Genomic DNA, 18,548 nt, shown 5'->3' with positions numbered 1-18,548 from the left:
TAAAATAATCATTCTAGTCAGTGTAAACATCCTCAAAGTGACAGCCAATCTTCCTAAAAATAATGTGAATGCTCTCAGGAAAATAATTATAGAGGCATCAATTTTTTTTTCACCCAGAAAATTTATGTGCTCTTTCTGCTTTGGCTTGTCACTGTTATTTCAGACTGCCTAATTTTGGAATACCTACATTTTGGTGCAATAATTTTTTTTATTCTCTATGCTCTCCATGAACTCTAATACCACTCTCATTAATCACATCCACAAATTAATTTATCATTGCTGTGTTCAGTCCATCAGGGGTGGGGAGGAGGCAAGATTCATTACTCAATGGGATCTCCTTTATGCCAGGTCCAGATTATAAGGAGCTGGATGTTCACCTTCGCAGGATGGAGTCTGGATTTGGCTTCAGAATCCTCGGAGGAGATGAGCCTGGACAACCTGTAAGTTGAATCTTCTTTATGTCCAAACTTTGGGCTATATTGTGTGTGTATGCATCAGAAGAACTATCGTTGTGTATGACTTCTAAAAGGAAATTTTTTAGGACTCACATATAAAAGTTTAAGATGTGGGGTATTTTTATATTTAAGTTCTCAAAATATGCCAGTATTTCCATGCCTGCGAACCATCAGAAATCAATGCATGACGGGGTGGAACGGGTCATTGGGGGAAAAAGGGGGCATCTGTAATATTTTAAACAAAAATACAATTTAAAATTTTTTTTAAAAAAAGAAATCAATGCACATCGTATTAAGAAAGGGACATTACTCTTCCTTAGAATAGTTTGGATTTTTCTTGAATATTTTAATTATTTAACTGTATTGGACCAACCACTGGTCCCTCTGGGCAGCAGCTGACAGGTAAACAAACATGCAGTATGACAGAAGATACATGTGAAGAGATGACTTGGAACAACAGAATTGTGTGTATTTCTGTCAAAACTACAGGGGAGAGAAGATACAGTGATAAACAGAAGCAAAATCAAGCTCAATGCTGCAGAATTTCAACCGGATTTGAATTAAAAGAGGGGAGGCTCTAAAGAAATCATTCCTCCCTATAACTCCTCTTTTTTTTTTTTCATTAAATTTATTGAGGTAACCTTGGTTAATAACATTATATAAGTTTCAGGTGTACAATTCTGTAATATACCATCTGTATATTGCATCACATGCTCTCCACCCAAAGTCTAGTCTCCTTCCATTCCTACCCCCCTGGTAGCCACCATACTACCCCATAACCTATTTTGGCCTATATATATAGAACTGAAAATAGTATCCAATCCTTTCACATACTAAACTTTTAACTTCTTGGCCTCTCCAGGGTACTTTTCTGACTTAGCTTCCTTCAGGGTTGTTCTCTAACATGTTCATAGTCTCCCTATTTAGTTTGCTCTCTGAGATTTTAAATTCCTTTTAAGCAAGGACCTCGTCTTTTCTTTTTTATTATCCTTTACTGCTCCATAAATGAAAGGTGTGACATTACACAGAGTTAGCCAAACTCCAGGTTAAGATCTCAGTTCTCTAAACTGCCAATCTGCCCAACACAACCGACACCAACTGCAATGAGCTTGCAAAAACTGCAATGTCAAGGAAAGAATCACCACAATACTGCCTTCAGTTCAGACACCAGCTGAAAATTTGGGGATCCCCACAGCCTCCTTCTGGTTCAATAATTCACTAGAACAACTCAGAACTCACACATCTGCTGTACTTAGGATTACAGTTTTATTATAGTGAACGGGAACAAATAAGAACCATCTAAAAGAAGAGGTGCATAAGACAAAGTCTGGAGGGTTCTAAATGTGAAGTTTCCATCTTCCTCAGGACGTGTTACCCTCCCAGCATCGATCCACTCAGGACTGTCAACCAGGGATGCTCACTCAAGTTTTTGTGTCAAGAGTTTAGGGTTTTATTATGTGGGCATGATTGATGAAATCATTGCCCAGGTGATTGAGCTCAACTTCCTGACCCCTTTCCTTCTGGAAGGTCAGGCTGCTATCATATGGCTCAAAGACCCAACCCTCTAATTACATTGCTGGTTGTTCTGGCCTTGTAAGCTCCCACCTTAAGACTGTTGGAAAGGTTGGCTCCATCTCAAATCATCTCTTTAGCATAAATTATCAGGTAGCCACCATTTGCCTCCTTATTAGCATAAACTCTGGTATAGCCCAAGGGGCTCACCACGGAAACAAAGATACTCCTGTTCCAAGGGTATAGAGGTACCTTTCACGAAAGCCCAAATTCTTTATTACACAGTCATATGTTGAAAATGAAAATACAAAATGATATCAAATGAAGGAAACAAAACAAAACTATGTCCAAACTAAAGCAGCAATTTAAGGTGATTTTTATAGCATTTTGTGCGATACTGCAAGATAGCTGAGACTTTTGTAGAGCATTTAAGGTTAAATCCATATAGAATCCGTTGTACTTAAACTAAACATAATGCCTCAAACTTAATAGCTTAAGGGGTCACCACCAAAAAGATGAGGCCCCTGTTTGTTCAAGAACACATTGACTGACACACTTTTTCCACTTACCAATCTGTGATCTTCTTGTAGGCAGGGCTGTTTTGATGGTGTGTTTGTGTCTCCCAAGTCTAGCATAAAGTACCTGGCACAATAAATAATTGTTAAATGGAAGTTAAGAGAATCTTCTTAGCCAAACCAAACTGTCACCTGACCGCAGTTCCCAAAACTCCCTGATGCCTGTGTTACTTATTTTGTTTACTATCTTTGAAACTCCCTTCCCATAAGATGAGATAGAAAGAAATTGGAAAGGTGAATATTTTGCACCAAAGGAATCTTCAACCAGGGCCAGGTTATGGTTTTAATAGGCCTTAGCACTGAAAATATTACCAGGTCCCTTCTCTTACATATAAATACAAATGAAAGATTAAGTCATAAAATAAATGTAGGGAAAAACAGGAAAGATTCCCTTCTCCCCATGATGCTTACTTCAATACAGTCTTTGAAATACGCAATTCTTACTTTGCTGGGCCTCCCCCATAGTCTCATGATCTGCTTTGGAGGTAAACTAGCACCACATTTGGGAAATACTGTCTTCACTGGTCTCCCCCTCCCCGCAGGTAGAAGGAATTGTGTGACAGTTACAGGGAAGGCATAGTCTCAGCTAGCTCAGGAAGGGAGAATTCTGGCTGAACTTTGCCAAGCACAGATGCAATAGAATTAGTATCCAAATGGAGCACATATTGTTCAAAATGAAGCTCAGGTGTATGAATGCAACCATGGTCACCACCCAGGCTCAGGACAACTTTTTGCAGGGTCAGTACACAGGTTCCCATGTTCTGACTTTCTGAACATTGGCTTTGCATTCCTGAGTCCTTTCTCCCTCTAGTGGGCAGGTATGCAGTATTTATGTTAAGCCTCCTCAGATTACATGGATTGCTAGTTATCTTCATTGTGTTTATTTAGATTTATTTTGGTTTATTCTTTTATTCAAATGATTTAAGACACACTCGGGCTGCAAGTTACAAGCCTGACAGGTCAGCCATAAAGTAGAGACCTAAATCTTTCTCAAGCAAGCAAAGCCAGAAAACAATATCTTGAAGACCAGAATATTGCACCTCAGAAAGACCATGTCAGGAAGAGCGAGTCTACTGTAAAGATCTCTCATGAGCCCTTCCTTCCTGCCTTCTTCCACTGTAAGCCCAGAGATAATACACAAACAAAATGTACTAGCCTCATTTAATTGCTGGCGTGCTACAAAGGAAAGGCTCTGGAGGTGACTTGGTCCCCAGCCGCAGGTGGTCTCATAAATTACCTCAAATGGGTTTCTCCCTCCATATATATGAAATGGTATTGACATCTCAGGGTGCACATTAAACACGACAACACGGCTTACAGCAAATAATGAACAGCGGGACTCCAGCTCAGACAAAGCATATGGGCATTTTTCCTGCAAGAGGAAATACTTTTTACAGTTAAATAACAATAGAAATAGAAAGAAATGAAAAATTGCCAGAAAGGAACAAAACTGAGGTTTCCAGCTGTGAGCTGAAAAGAGATGGAAAGGCATCAAGATGGAAAGACTTGAAAACACTGCAGTGGAGAAAGGCCTGTGTGGAGGAAAACTGTTAAAGAAAGAGCGAGGTGATGACAGACATACTCTTTGGCACAGGCGTTAGGTGCAGACTTGAAGGGGGTGGGGAGTTTCAGAAGGCAAGAGCCTGAACTCTGCCCTCCACATCGTCATGTTGCCCCTGACTGTAATTATTTCAGATCGTATCTACTGGGATTGGACTAAGGTGAGGTAGTGCAGGAAAGAATTCAAAGGCATGCAAAGGTGGTTCTCATTTTGTTTGCTGGTTATTAGTTTGTTTTTGTTTTCTTGGTCTGTTTTACCACAAAGCTGTTTCTTCAGAACCAACACAATAGAGACAGGATAAAGAATTTCTCCAAGAGCAATGAGAAAGCTAATGAGAAGCTGAAGAATCCAGGGAGGCCAGAAAGAGCGAGGCCATTGTTGGCTGGGAAGGCTCACTGGCCAGTGTAGCCAGGGGCCAGCAAGCCCGGAAGGAATATGTAGCCTGACCATGCACTCAGGAGGATGTCCCTCAGCAGACCTGGAAAGTGACTCTGACTGGGCAGGGAGTTGAGGGGAGGTGCTGGAACATGACCAGGGAGACGGCCATTGGACCAAGTGGGAATACTCAGAACCTTGCTACTCAAAGTGTGATAGATTACAGACCAGAAGCATTCAACATCTCCTAGGAACTTATTAAACATGCTGAATCTCAGGTTCCACCCCAGGCCTGCAGAATCAGACTCTCGTGGGTAGGTCCAAAAGTCTCTTTTAGCAAACTCACTGGGTGATTCACATGCACCCAAAAGTTTGAGAACTATTGACAAGGGATCAGATATCCTGAGGCATCTTTTCAAGAGCTTAAATGAACATAGCATATACAGTGGGACTCCAATATGAGTTACAGCGCAAAAAGGAATCATAGATTATCTAGTCCCTGTAGTTACGGTGGCAAATAGGAAATAAACTAATAGAATGTGCTGAGTGTACAAAGTATAATCAAAATAAAGAAAAAGAGTGTGGATTTTTTTTCCTGGATAGAGAGAGACACATGGAGCTAACTCTGTGTTCGCAGTGAAATATAATGCATGAAGGCGCAGAAGGGCCAAAGGCTAGGGACAAAGCAGCATGCGAGCCAGAAGTGACAGTGCATGGCCAGCGTCTTCCCAGCAAAGGCGGCAGTTCCTGGACGGAGCCAACGTAACTAACACATATGGAATGCGGACAGGCAGCTCGGATGCCTACTCCATTCCCCATGCTAGTTCGATTCAAGTTTGCTTAATGGCTATGGCAACCTCTTTATGAAACAAGATAGAGGATGGATTGTATAATGTAATTATACAATAATATATATACGTATAATACTATGTAATAAATTATATTGAAGTATTATATTGGATATGTACAGTTGGCTTAGATATTCAATTGACGTATTCATTGAACATAGTTTATTTAGAAATAAATATATAATATTTGATAAAACAAACTAAAAGTTAAAGATTAAAGTTTCAAGTTTTTTAAAAATGTCTGGTGAACTTCAGTCTTTGCTTAAATGTCAACATCTCCCTGAGGCCTGCTCTAACCAACTCCAACACCACCTCAGCCGCATGACTGACACCCTCCCACCACCCCACCTTGCTCTATTTTTTCATAATACATGCCTGCTAGATACAACATATCCACACATTTATTATGTTTATTATTGTCTTACCACTAGAGCCGAGATTATTGTTTATTGTTCACTGCTGGATTCCTGGCACCTGGAAGTGTCCCTTGGGCTCAATGACTATTTGCTAGATAAATGAATTAATTAGCGAGGAGAGTACTTCATACCACAGCAATACAGCAGAAAAGCAGCTTTACTGGGATTTTCCCTTTAAAGGATAATGTTAAACTAGTAGCACAGAAGATAACTTCAGGGATATCTGTGTATCTTTGTTGTTTTCCTTTGTCAAGAGAGGAATAGGAATTTTCCAATGGAAGTTTATTTTTACAACTTTTGTAGATGGATCAATTGCAGCTGTGGTTCTCTCAGTTGTAACCTGTTATTCTGGTTCACTTTGATCAGTTAGAATCAGAACTATAGCTTAAAGTTGATAATTAACCAGACAAGGAGTTCACAACCATATTTTTTTCTATAGCCACCTATAAACTCTCCCACTACAGCACACAGGAAATCTGGAGGTTGAAACATTTTCTTTGGGTAACCCAGTTAAATGCAGCTTCTCATGGGGCAGTGGAGAAACATAAACATTCATTTTAACTGGCTTTTGCACAAAGCACTTAGCAAATTTTTGAAACGCTCCTTAGTGGGTTGAGACTTTTGAAGAATAGATTGGAACACCTTCAGAAAGAAACTCATAAATTCAGGTTGGCATGACAATAAGGGAAAATGGAGATTGTCAGAAACATACCCGACGCTGCACAGCCAATCTAAGGCAGGACATGTGAGGCCTTTCCTGTGAGAGTAATAATGAATCACTCATCAGAGCACTAATATTCAACATAGAAGCAAATCTACTACCACCCCTACCCTCGAGGAATACTTGAAAAGCAGCTGTAGTGATGGGGAGTTTTCATTTCTCTGCATAAAAAGAGCTATCCAGTGGACAGAGGGAAAAAGAAAACTCTTCAGACTATAATTTTGCATATACCTGAGAAGTCTTGGGCATTTAGATCTAGTTGCCATGTTGACAGGCCGCACTAAGCAGTGTGACCAAGTAGAAGAAATGGTTGTGCTGCCGGCCTGAGGACATGTAAGCCTACAGATCACAGTATGGCAACTCCGCAAATTAGCTGGAATGCACAGATCTGGAATTTGAAAGAAATGTTTGCACCTGAAAGAAATCAATCTGTGAGCAAGGGATCATTTTATAAAGATTTAAAATAAAACGGAGACTATAGGCTTTGTAATATTATCAGACTAATGGTAACTACTGCCTTTAGATGCTGTGTGGCTAAGCCACTTGGCAAAAGAAAAAGGGTGTCCTTTGTTCATGAGTTAGAAAAATTGTTTATAGGTTAAACAGCAAAACTAAAATACTAAGTACTATTATCTTTCTTCTGAAAAAGATAAAAGCCTTACTAATGGACACTAAATTGTGTTTCTAATGAGAAATGGGAAACCTTATTTTCTGCCTTTCATCACAGTCCCTGGTTCAGGGAATTACATAAAATGCACACTTCCCAAATGTGTCCCTCCTCATTTCCTGGTATGGTAGCCACCTAACCAGCAGAGCCTTTCAGGGGACATGCAGAACTAGAATGTTCATTGTGCAGAGGATGGTGCTTCAGATAAGTATTAAAGGAATGAAGGGAAAATCTGGGGAATATTTCACTGAGTTTTGTTTTTTGTTTTTAACTTTATTATTGTTTAAAATATTACAGATGTCCCTTTTTCTCCCCAATGACCCGTTCCACCCCGTTCCTTCTCCCTCCCCAGTCCCTTTCCCCACCATTGTCCAGGTCCTTGGGTTGTGTATATATGCACATAAATTCTTTGGTTACTCTCTCCCCCTCTACCCACCCACCCTCCTCCATCCCTCTGACATTCATCAGTCTCATCTATGCTTCCATGTCATTGAATCTATTCTGTTCATCAGTTTATTAAGTTCTTTAGATTCCACGTATCAGAGAGATCATGTGATATTTGTCTTTCGCTGCCTGGCTTATTTCACTTAGCATAATATTCTCCAGGTCCATTCACTGAGTTTTTTTACGTCAACTAGCCAGTAAAAGCCAACCATGAGTTTTGCTTTGTTTTGTTTACCTTCAGCTTTTCAAAGTGAAGCAAAAAAAACAAAATGAAACAAAAAACACACTTTGAATCTTTATAAGAGTTTAGTAACTTGTGGCAGCAGGTTTCCTGACATTTTTGGAGAGCTCACTATGTGCCATGAGCAAAGTAAACGCCTCCCGTGCATTATTTCACTCAATTCTCCCCATTTTGCAGATGAAGAAATGGGGTTAAGAAGCTCACGGGGTTAAGAAGCCTTGCCCAAGGCCACAAAAATAAGAATTGAAGTCAGGAGCCAATCCCCAACTTGTTTCAATTGAGAGCCATGCACAGTGGCCAGTAGCATCAGATTATTTGGGGTTAGAATTTTCTTAAGGGTGATAATTTAGGAGCTAGATAGCAAGTGTCCCCCAAACTTCATGGCCAATGGCAGCAGCGAGTCAAAACTTATATTTCTCTAGAAGGAGGGAGCAATCTGGAAAAGTTAAAAGGGCACCCCTTCAGCCTCTCTTTTTTCAAGTACATGCTCAGTTTTGGCGCAAGGGGTATAATGTGGGAATAAAATCTTTCACCAAGTTTTTATATACTTATTTGTATATTAAAAGTTTGAAACATAAATGTCCTTTTCTTCTCACTGCTTCTCTAGATTTTGATTGGCGCCGTCATCGCCATGGGCTCAGCCGACAGAGACGGCCGCCTCCACCCAGGAGACGAGCTGGTCTATGTCGATGGGATTCCCGTGGCCGGCAAGACCCACCGCTACGTCATCGACCTCATGCACCACGCAGCCCGCAACGGGCAGGTCAGCCTCACTGTGAGAAGAAAGGTGCTATGTGGAGGTATGTAATCGAGCAGCAGCAAGAGTTGGAGGTTAGCCGGTGAGATGCTTTTGCGAGCCATGCTAAAGGCAATTAAATCAATTTCTATATTATATGAGAGAAAACAACCTAGATATTCCAAATGGAACTGATTTTGCCTGTGCACCCCACTAGCACAATTCCAAGCAGTCTTTGAGGCCTACCTTTTCAATGCAGTCATTAAAATTTTCGAGCAAAGCCTGGGGCTAATTTAAGATGTGTATATTCTTTGCTTGGTAGATGCTAATCATAAGAACATTGGAGTAGGTGAAAAATATGGCTTTTGAAAATGTTCCTCATTGTGTTTACAAACCAAGAACCACAGCATTTTGATAACATAATAAGGCAACAAGGGTGGAAAATTAGCTTCTATTGTAGAGCCTGATAAAAAGTAACAATAATACTATTACCCTGATTTACAGGAATATAGCTGTATGTCATTTTGAGGAAACACAATTCATATAACTCCAAACTTATGAAACAGATAAATTAGAAGTAATTATTCCCTTTACATCCATTTTCCCAACTTCATAAAAGAATCCACCACAGACATACTTTCAAAAGTCAGCCCTTGGAGTCATAACATGATTCAGTTTCTCTCTTCACCATCTCAGCTCCCTCCAAAAAGGTTTATATTTTAAAGAATATGTCTATTACAAGAATCACACTATTTGTTGTAACCTGAGCACTCCGTAACATTGGGAATATAGTCCCACACTGCCTTTACGTGACTCTGGGAATCACAGGAGCAGTGGCACCAACAATGTCTCTTGTCACCCTTTGCCTCCGTGGCCTGTGGCCTTTCTGCTGGGCCCCCTGACTGTTTCTTGTACAGAATGACAAATGCTAGAATTAAGAAGGCCCTTAGCAACACCAGTTCCCTCGTGTTGCAGATGAGAAAACTGAGACAGAGGCACAGCAGCCTGCCCCAAAGTCTGCAGAGTCAGCAATGATGCAGACTCACCTCCCTCGCCAGGGCTTATTTTTTATACAACCTTCAGTCTCCTCCTCACTCTGTCACCATCCCCACCCTCAGGGAATGCAAAGACATCAGACCTTTAGCAAATGTCACTTCCAAAAATAAGAAGGAGTATTTCATATGTGTTATCATTATAACATATTTGAATTAAAAAGGGGACCACTGGCTAATCACAGGCTGCTAATGACTCAAGAGAATAAAGCTTATTAGTCAAACAAAAAATCCTTTTTTATTCGCATCTTCTAGAAACCAGACTTTGAGCAAGGGCAATCATTTAAAAAGGGAAGTCAGAAGAACAGTCAGCCCTCACCAGCAGAGACTGCCATACATTTCGTATCGTATGGAGGTTTTGCTAAGAAGCGTCATTCACCTTCAGAAATTCCTGCCACACCACTTGACCCAAGAAGCAAAACACCTTGAATTATCTTTATTCTTGGGCAAGATGCCAGAAGGAAGACAATGTTTTCTCGGTTAACATTTAACCGTCTCTCTCCCCACAGAGTGATTTTCAATAAAAAGTTTGCCATGCTATATGTCCTGTAGCCCAAAGATAAATTAAAAAGATACCTGATTTACAAGGAAATACACTGCAAAGTGCAAAACCAGTGCACCAACATAATTTCATGCTCCCCTTGCCACCAGCTGATTATTGCAAATTAAATTTTGTTCTAATCAACCCAAGCTATTGGAGTGTATGCCAAATGCTGCAAAAATGTATTCTTGCAATTTGTGGAACATGTGACTTCTGTAAAGATGCTCTTTGCTGCAGTTCTTACCAATTTTACTCATTTAGGTTTTGAAGTGCATGTCAAGTGCATTTAATTTTTGAAAATGTTCTGCTGCAGACTGCTCATTCTCACCAGGAGAGTTTCCAAGTTAATTCAGCCCACTCTTTCTTGAAAGCTTCATCAGTATTGAAAATGATTAAGTTCAGCAAAGGATACCCTGATAGTGAAGTAAATGCCTAGAAATTGTGTAAAAAAGATTTTAAAAAAACAAAAGACATAGGAAAACAGCCTTTCCTCATAGCTGCCATGTCTCTAACAGTGAGAAGGGACAACTACAAATTCATATGACAGCAGAGATTCCATTTCAAAGTTGTTGTTATCATTATTATTACACTTTCCTAAGCAAAGGCAGTGGGAGGCACAGGCCTGTCTTAGGATGAGATGATTGAAAGCTGAAGGGACGTGAGCAATCAGCTGTGAAGAGACAGGAGATAAGTGAGGAGAGGGGCAGGGTTGCCACTTTTTTGAAGAAAGGAGCAACATTATAGAGAAGGTGCTGGAAGAAGGGAGGTCATCCGGATCATACCCTTCAGCTGTATGCTTGCCGAAGCTTGTACAAATGTCCTGCCCACCTTAGAGGACATTGGGCACTGGCTTCTTAGTTGATGCTCAAGACAAAACACATCCATTATGAGAGATACAGGTGGTGAGTTACACTGGGCAAAGATTAGAATAACACAAAACCTACTCCAAATATCGAAATATAAAAAAAGCATGCAATTAAAATTAAAATACAAAAAAGCATACAAATACTAAGGCAATCTTTTCAATTAGGCAATGGCAAGCTAGATCCTCAAAAATGAGAAACTGGAGTAAAGGAAGAAAATATGCAGTAGTGCATCCAGTTTTATTTACCAGATAATTTTAGCACAGATTCTGTACCTTAAATGGGTTTTGAGAGATGTCTTACTCATGCCATCAGATCCAATATTTAGTTGTTTTTTCCCAAGGATAGTAGAAGAATGCCTTTAATTATTACACTGAAAGTGTAAATATTTATATGTGTAATAGCTCAGTTTGAGATGTTTACCCTAATGATACATTATTTTGAATATGCACTATTTGTCTGAGAAAAGGGTGTCCCTGAGGAATTTCCTAAAGTGTTAATCTAGAACTGATGTGAAAGAAAGTTTTATGACTTAGTCAAAATATATTAGAGTCCATCTTTAAGCTACCAGCATTTTTCTCCAACGCCTAAGGGAATGTCCAATTCTTGTCCTAATGCCGAGAAAGGGAAGGATTTCCTGTCAGATGAGTGAGAAGTTTAGCCAGTGTTTAGGAAGCCAGTGGGTTCCTTGGTCCCAGCTACTACATTTTTTGTCAATTCAAAATACATTTCTTTATTCTTTATCTATGAACATGTCACCCATTTAAATAAGCCGTATAACCAGGAGTGCACCAACTGAAATGTCTGCAGGCAGGCCAGCCCCAGAGGCAGGGCTACAGCCTCTGGGCTGCCCTGCTCCATCAGGCACCCTGACGGTGCATGTGTCTGTCAACACTCCAGCCCCCAAGTCCAAGCTCTGTCCACACACAACCCCACTGCCTCAGTCATGCTTCAGCACAAGACCTGTACATCTGCAGTGCTGTCATCCTCCTGGGAACGGTCCTGAGAAGAAGCCTAGGCACACTCTGGAACAAGCAAGGTCTGTTTGGTGACAGGATCCTGGCACCCAGTCTGTGACACGGATGGGAAACAAAGGCTCCCATTGAACAAGTTCCTAGGGCCCTTGCATACCCCTCACTCACCAGGTAAATTAGTAAATCAGGAATTTGCAAGAGACATTGGGGAATGGTTGGGACCCTGATTACTTGCAAACTGCAAACCCCATCAAGGGGAGCAGCCATTGCCCAGCTCTAGCAAATCACTACCAAGTATTTCAAGAGAAACTGGAAATCCATATTTCTGTAAAGGCTGCCTGTTTTAAAACATTGACAATTAATTTTAACAACATATAGGCCAACACTGCACAAGAATAAATGGGTCTGCTGGCCAGGATCAGCTTCTGGCCAGTTGCTGACTGTTCTAGTCAAAACATCTCATCTGGAGGGCACAGCCAATGAACCGGGCTTTCCCAAATGGAGCCTCTCCCCCAGTAAGCCAGTGGTGATTTCCGGTATAACTGGTGCAGAAGAAACAGAAACAACCTAAACATTAATTATCTGACTTGAGTAGATACTAAGTGACTGAATTCTATATTTTCATTTGCATGTGAGACAAAAGGATGAGTCAGGGATAATGGAAGTTAGTGAATTAAAATAAATGTACATGGTATTTAGTCACTCTGTGACATTTTACTATATTATTCTAAAACAAGGATGCTCATGCACTACACCAGGAAGGGTTGTTGGGGAGGAGTAGAAAAATGATGTCGAGTCAATTCAATCCTTCAAAGTCAATCATTGGAAGCCTTCTTAACTCCCTGGTTTTAAATGTGTTCCTGTTGTTAAAGATAAAGAACTTTGTTCTAGAGCTTGAAAGAGAAAGAAGTCCAAAAGCAATAGAAAAGTATCCTGTTAATGTAATTACCCAGGGACCTCTCACGTTGACTTAGTGGTTGAGATTTTCTTTCTCTCTGTAGAACCTGTGGCATAGCCACTCCCAGCCATTTATTGCAAAGACAGATAATTTTTCCTTGTTGCCGCTTTACTGACAACCAAGCTCTCAACCCCCTAAAATATGACAGCCAGAAAATGAGATCTCTCTTGTCACTGCCTATGACATTTAGTTACTGATTTGGTCCAATAACTTGGGGAGATTTTCAATTTAACGTTGCAGCATAATAATTGTTTGTTTTTCTTCTTCCTGACTATCTCTAATCACTTTACTTCCAACGCGCAGAAGGACTGATAAAGGACAAGTGCTTCACCGAGACAATAACAGCATGTCTTTGGATGATGTTTTCTTGCGGAGAGGGTACATTTTACAGGCAGTTTTAATTTGGTAGAAAATAGGCTTTGACATTTTTGTTCTTTTATGACCTCAGCACATTTCTTACAGATGAAAAGCATCAATTTGTTTTCTTTTATTAAAACCTGATTAATTAAATCTTACCAAAAAATCAAATTTTTCAAATGATAATAAGCAGCAGCCTGAATCTTATTTGGTAATTACAAACAAGACATGCATGCATTTTTGTAAGGCCATTTGTAATCTGGGCACGTGAATGAATGCAGCTCCTTTTTCTTAAGGTATCAGTGTAACAGAACCTTTCTTGTAGTCTCTTCTTTCTCCCTGACTTTTCCATTTTAGAGTGGAATTGCAGCTTAAAAAGTTAAGAGCCTTCATTGGAAATTTTGCTAATTAATTTTAACTGGCTATATGAGATACTTTCCAGACTTCAAAATAGGAGATGATGTCTAGAGACCCCCCAAAAAATCATTAATTGTGATTCTTTTCCATCTTACTATTCCTCTGTTCCATAACATCTTTTGAGTGTGCTGATTAAATTGTAAGATGGAGATGAAACAGTCTTCTAATTACTGTATTCTAGGTGCCCACTTCAGCTCTTTTAATCAAGATACCATTACCTAAGTATTAAGTTAAAATGACAAAAGTCTTTCTGGATGACAGATCAACTTTCATTTTAAAAACTAGCTTCTCTTGGCTGCCAACTTTCTATCATTTCTCTCATAAATATAATCGCTTTCTCATGGAAGTAGTGACTTGGTTTATCTGATTGATAATAGAGTGTATTTTTTAATAATACAGAATGTAAATGAGCCAGGCCTCCAACACTTCCTTTAATGACTCAAAATTCATTATTCCTTAGCACGATAACATTGTTAGATCCTAGAATGAGCAAACTGCTTTAAGAAGAATGTTTCCTACCTACACAAAGTGAAGTAACACTTCTCAGCTAACATAATATCACAAAATTAAATAAAACCATAGCTCTTTAGTAAAATTATGATAGGTCACTTTACATAGACATCCCCTGGGCTGTTAGCCCCACTTCGAAGACTTCTACAGCAGCATTTCTCAGTGTGGCCTAGAAACAGCACCTGGATTCCTGTGCCCAATCTTCCCTAGATCTGCTGAAAAAACTTCTTATATGTGGACTCTGAAGATGCATATTTTTTGCAAGTTCTTTAATAATTCTTGTGCACAGTACCATTTAAGATTCTGTCCACTTGTTTTATGATCTTCTTTGAGCAATTATTATTATGCGATTAAGCAGCTCGATATCTATAACTAGGCATTGTGCTTGGGGCTGCAGTCTTAACAAGAAGGAAATACAAACAGGTAGCAGCAAATAGGAAGCTGATGAGGGGTTTTACCTGTGTTTGCCATGAAGAGAGGAAAAGGGACCAAGATCTCCATAGCCAGGTTTGTGGCTCTGCACTTCTGGGGGAAATAGAAGCCAGTCTGGTAACAATGCTGGTGTCTAGAACAGTGCCTAGTACACAGAAAACGCTCATCAAGACCTTGTTAAATAACCGAGTGCCTGTATACGCTGTTGTTCCAGGGGAGCCCTGCCCAGAGAACGGGAGGAGTCCAGGCTCCGTATCAACCCACCACAGCTCCCCACGCAGTGACTATGCGACCTACACCAACAGCAACCACGCTGCCCCCAGTGGCAACGCCTCTCCGCCCGAAGGCTTCGCCTCCCACAGCCTGCAGACCAACGATGTGGTCATTCACCGGAAAGAGAACGAAGGCTTCGGCTTTGTCATCATCAGCTCCCTGAACAGGCCCGAGTCCGGATCCACTATAAGTAAGCGACTGCTTCGCCTGCCTTTGATTGAGAGGTCTTGTTTTACTTTGTTCTGGTGGCAGGGATACTGTCAAGCAGATGGGAGAACTGGTGTAGGCATACCATGGATCCTGAAAGTCGCAGGCTGTGGGCACAAAGAAGGTATCCTTAACACTGGTTAGCCAAATGTTGCTGAGCTTTGGCTCAGGAGGAATGCAAGACCACAACCCAACAGCCCCACAAAAGCTCCTCATCCATTTTGAACTGGAAAGAAAAGAAAGCAGAGTGAAGTGGGTGTGAGGAGAGGGGTGCTCTGTGTGGTAGAATGAAACAAGGTCTGCAGAGGATCTGGGGAAAGCAGTCTAAGCAGAAGCCCTGAGGTGGGAAGGAGCTCAGCATTGAAGAAGCACATAGAAGCCCAGTGCGGCTGTGGTAGAGTGAACAGGGCGAGGGCATGAGACCAGAGAACTGGGCAGGAGCCAGGTCATGCAGGGCTTCGCACATCCACGGGAAGAAGTCTGGATTGTGGTCTAAATCCAATGGAGCCACTGGAGGGTTTTAATCAGTGGACAGAAACCTGACTTATATTTTTAAATGATGAGCCCAGCTGCTTGTGGAGAATGAAATTTTGGGGAGGGAGCAAGAGTGAAAGTATAAGGTAGTGAGGAGCCGTTAAAAAAGCCTGTGGATCCAGAGACAATGGTGCCTTCCCCTTGGTAGTAACAGCACACAGGGGAGAAGTAGAGGACTTCACCTCCTGGGGTTCCTTCAAATCTGAGGTTCTGTGAGTCTGTACAGCAGGTGACCTCAGTAATCATAGTTTTCTTCCAATTAGTCATCTGTGTAGATACACAGTCTTCCTCGAAGGTTTTCCTTTCAGCAGTCCTACTCCAGAAGTCATTCTGTAGCCAGCAAGCAGTAGGACAGAGAGGCAAGAGGAACACTTGTTCATTTCTCATGTTGAAGCCATTTAGTACAAAATGTTGTGGGTAAAAACACCGGAATAGAGAGTATTAAGAGAAAAAATAGCCCTGGCTGGTGTTTCTCAGTGGTTAGAGAATCCACCTGAGCTCCAAAGGGTCACAGGTTTGATTGCTGGTCAAGGGCACATACTTGGGTTGCAGGTTCCATCTACACCCTGGTCAGAGCACCTGTAGGAGGCAACCAATCAATGTGTCTCTCTCACAGCAGTGTTTCTCTCTCTCTCTCTTCCTTCCCTCCCTTCTGTCTAAAAATCAATGGAAAAATGTCCTCCGTTGAGGATTAACCACACAAAAAAGAGAAAAAATAATTGAGTCATCTTGTGCCTAAAATTCTGATAAATTTTGGTTGTGGGGGAGGGAGGTGTATGTGTCAAACAATATTCAAGAAATCAAAGTATTAGAAGGAATAAGAAGTTTTTATGATAAACTTAATGTTATCAAAACATCACCAGAACTAAATGGAGAGAATTACCCTGATTAGCTTTAGCTTTGACAAACTCACCAGTGAAAACTAGAGAAGCATTAAACCTCAGTGGATATGTGCAGAAGCTAAATTACATCCATCTGAAAGTGCAGTTTCATTTCTCTTTTTCTTCATGATAAGCTGAAGAAATAAATTCAACCTTAACACACAGAGCAGAAGCAGAATTCTGTCAGTAGGATAGATTCACCAAGATTAAAAGGGCACAAGACTAAAGATTTTCATAAATTATATAAACAGTCTTCCAATAATTTACACTTGGAGAAAATGTTCATGAGAGCTTTTGTAACTATTCCAGTCATTCAAATCGTTTACTGGGGAAGGATATCTAAAGGGGTGGAGTAAAAATAAGTGTACTGCCACAAAGAAAGTGTTAAGTATGTATTTAGGGCCTCAGCTTTATTTGAAGTGTGACAGCATTATAGCTAAATGTATAGGAGAAAGAGAGGGAGAGAGAGGGAGAGAGAGTCACGCATGCACTTATTACATAAAGAAACCGCAAGTGCTTTTTCTATTGCAAATAAAATCCACACATGGGTAGATTGGGAAAACAACAGGTGCAAATGCTTACAATCAAGGTGAATTTTTTTCTTTTGACCCAATGACATTAAACCTCAAAAGAGTAATTCTAACCATTTTCAAATGGCATTATTTTACATCACCTTGGAGAGTGGAAATCTATTCTGGAGTTCATGATGCCTCCTGGCTTCTTTTTTCACATATTTATTTCTTTTCAATGTAAGGAGTTTGAAACGCAGGTTGCCGCATGTTTTGTTGGAAGAGCAGCTATGACACTGATAGCGTGTGGCGTTTACAGTATATAATCTGCAACATGCACCTAAAAGGTTCCCAGACCTGATGCTGTTTCATGCTTCTGCAATAATTTTGCACTTGTAATTTTGAAAAGAAATGCTAAGTGTGTGTGTGTGTGTGTGTGTGTGTGTGTACATGCATGAGTCGTAAAGGGCCTTCCTATGCCACATCTCCACCATCACCATATCCAGGGCTCTGTGAAACTAGGGGAGCATGATACTATCAGGCTCCCAGGAGTCACAGTCGTTCCCAGGGTTTGTGTCATTTTCCTCTTGGTGTCTCCCCCGAGCCCAAGGATCCTGGACACATCGTAGTTTTTCTCACAGCTGCTGAAGCCTTTCTATTGGTGGGCAGAGTGCTACTTTGCCTTCGGTGGGCACACCATCACTGTTAGGCAAGGGAGTGGTGCGGTTAACAGCCAGGTGCCACAATCATACTGCCTGGATTTGAAACCTGGCCCATCATTTACTAGCTGTGTGACCTTGAGGAAGATACTTGACCTCTTTGGGCCTCAGTTTCTTCAGTTGTAAAAAGAAGATCATTTTAATACCTGTGCCACAGGGTTTCTGTGAAGGTTAAAAGACTTAGTACATGGAAGTGCCTAGAACAGCACTGGCTCAGAGGAAGCAACAAATATGCCTTTGCTGCTCTCCTGACCACCACCCCTGCAAGGGATTATCTTTCCATCTCATCAGCTTACTCTTCTTGGATACTGCAGAGTTCACACTGGCTGTCAGCTCAGTGAGAGCCCAGAGCAGCGAAATCTGGGCAGCAGATGAGCGTCCCTGAGAGCCAGATCCCCTCCCTGCATGCCACCCTTCTGGGAGCACAGTTTTCCCCCTGCCCCACCTCTGCAGCCTGGGTCAGCAGTGGGCACAGAGCAGTGGCATCCTCGCCAGTCCAGCCGAAGTTTCCCTTGCTGAGGCTTCAGGCTGGAAGTTTCCCCAGAATTTACTAGGTAATCAACTAGAACAGTCATGGGAAACGTCAAAATTCAGGCTCAAAGCTGTGCCTATTAGAATGTCCCTGCAAACACCTCTATTGAACATATCAGAGAAGAGAGGCGAGACAAAGAACCCAAAAGTAAACTTCCCCACCCTGCACACAGAAAATCACCTTCCACGGTTTCTTCAGCCTAGGGACCAACTCTGCTGGTGATGCCAGATGTTTAACC

The 18,548-nt window shown here is 41.1% G+C and overlaps 1 protein-coding gene across 1 annotated transcript in view; it reads left to right on the top strand.

Moving 5' to 3' along the window:
* The window catches only part of MAGI2 (membrane associated guanylate kinase, WW and PDZ domain containing 2), a 1,282,556-nt gene that overhangs the window by 1,135,994 nt on the left and 128,014 nt on the right, over positions 1-18,548 (top strand). The window contains exons 14-16 of the mRNA XM_087821115.1: positions 349-440; positions 8,423-8,615; positions 14,870-15,118. Of these exons, the coding sequence (XP_087677241.1) occupies positions 349-440; positions 8,423-8,615; positions 14,870-15,118 (534 nt within the window). The remainder of the gene's footprint in view (positions 1-348; positions 441-8,422; positions 8,616-14,869; positions 15,119-18,548) is intronic.

The sequence above is a fragment of the Miniopterus natalensis genome, chromosome 10 (assembly GCF_054644295.1).
Source record: "Miniopterus natalensis isolate mMinNat1 chromosome 10, mMinNat1.hap1, whole genome shotgun sequence".
NCBI classification, from domain to species: Eukaryota; Metazoa; Chordata; class Mammalia; order Chiroptera; family Miniopteridae; genus Miniopterus; species Miniopterus natalensis.
Note: the sequence above shows the minus strand (reverse complement) of the source record. Positions and strands in the feature narration are given on the sequence as shown.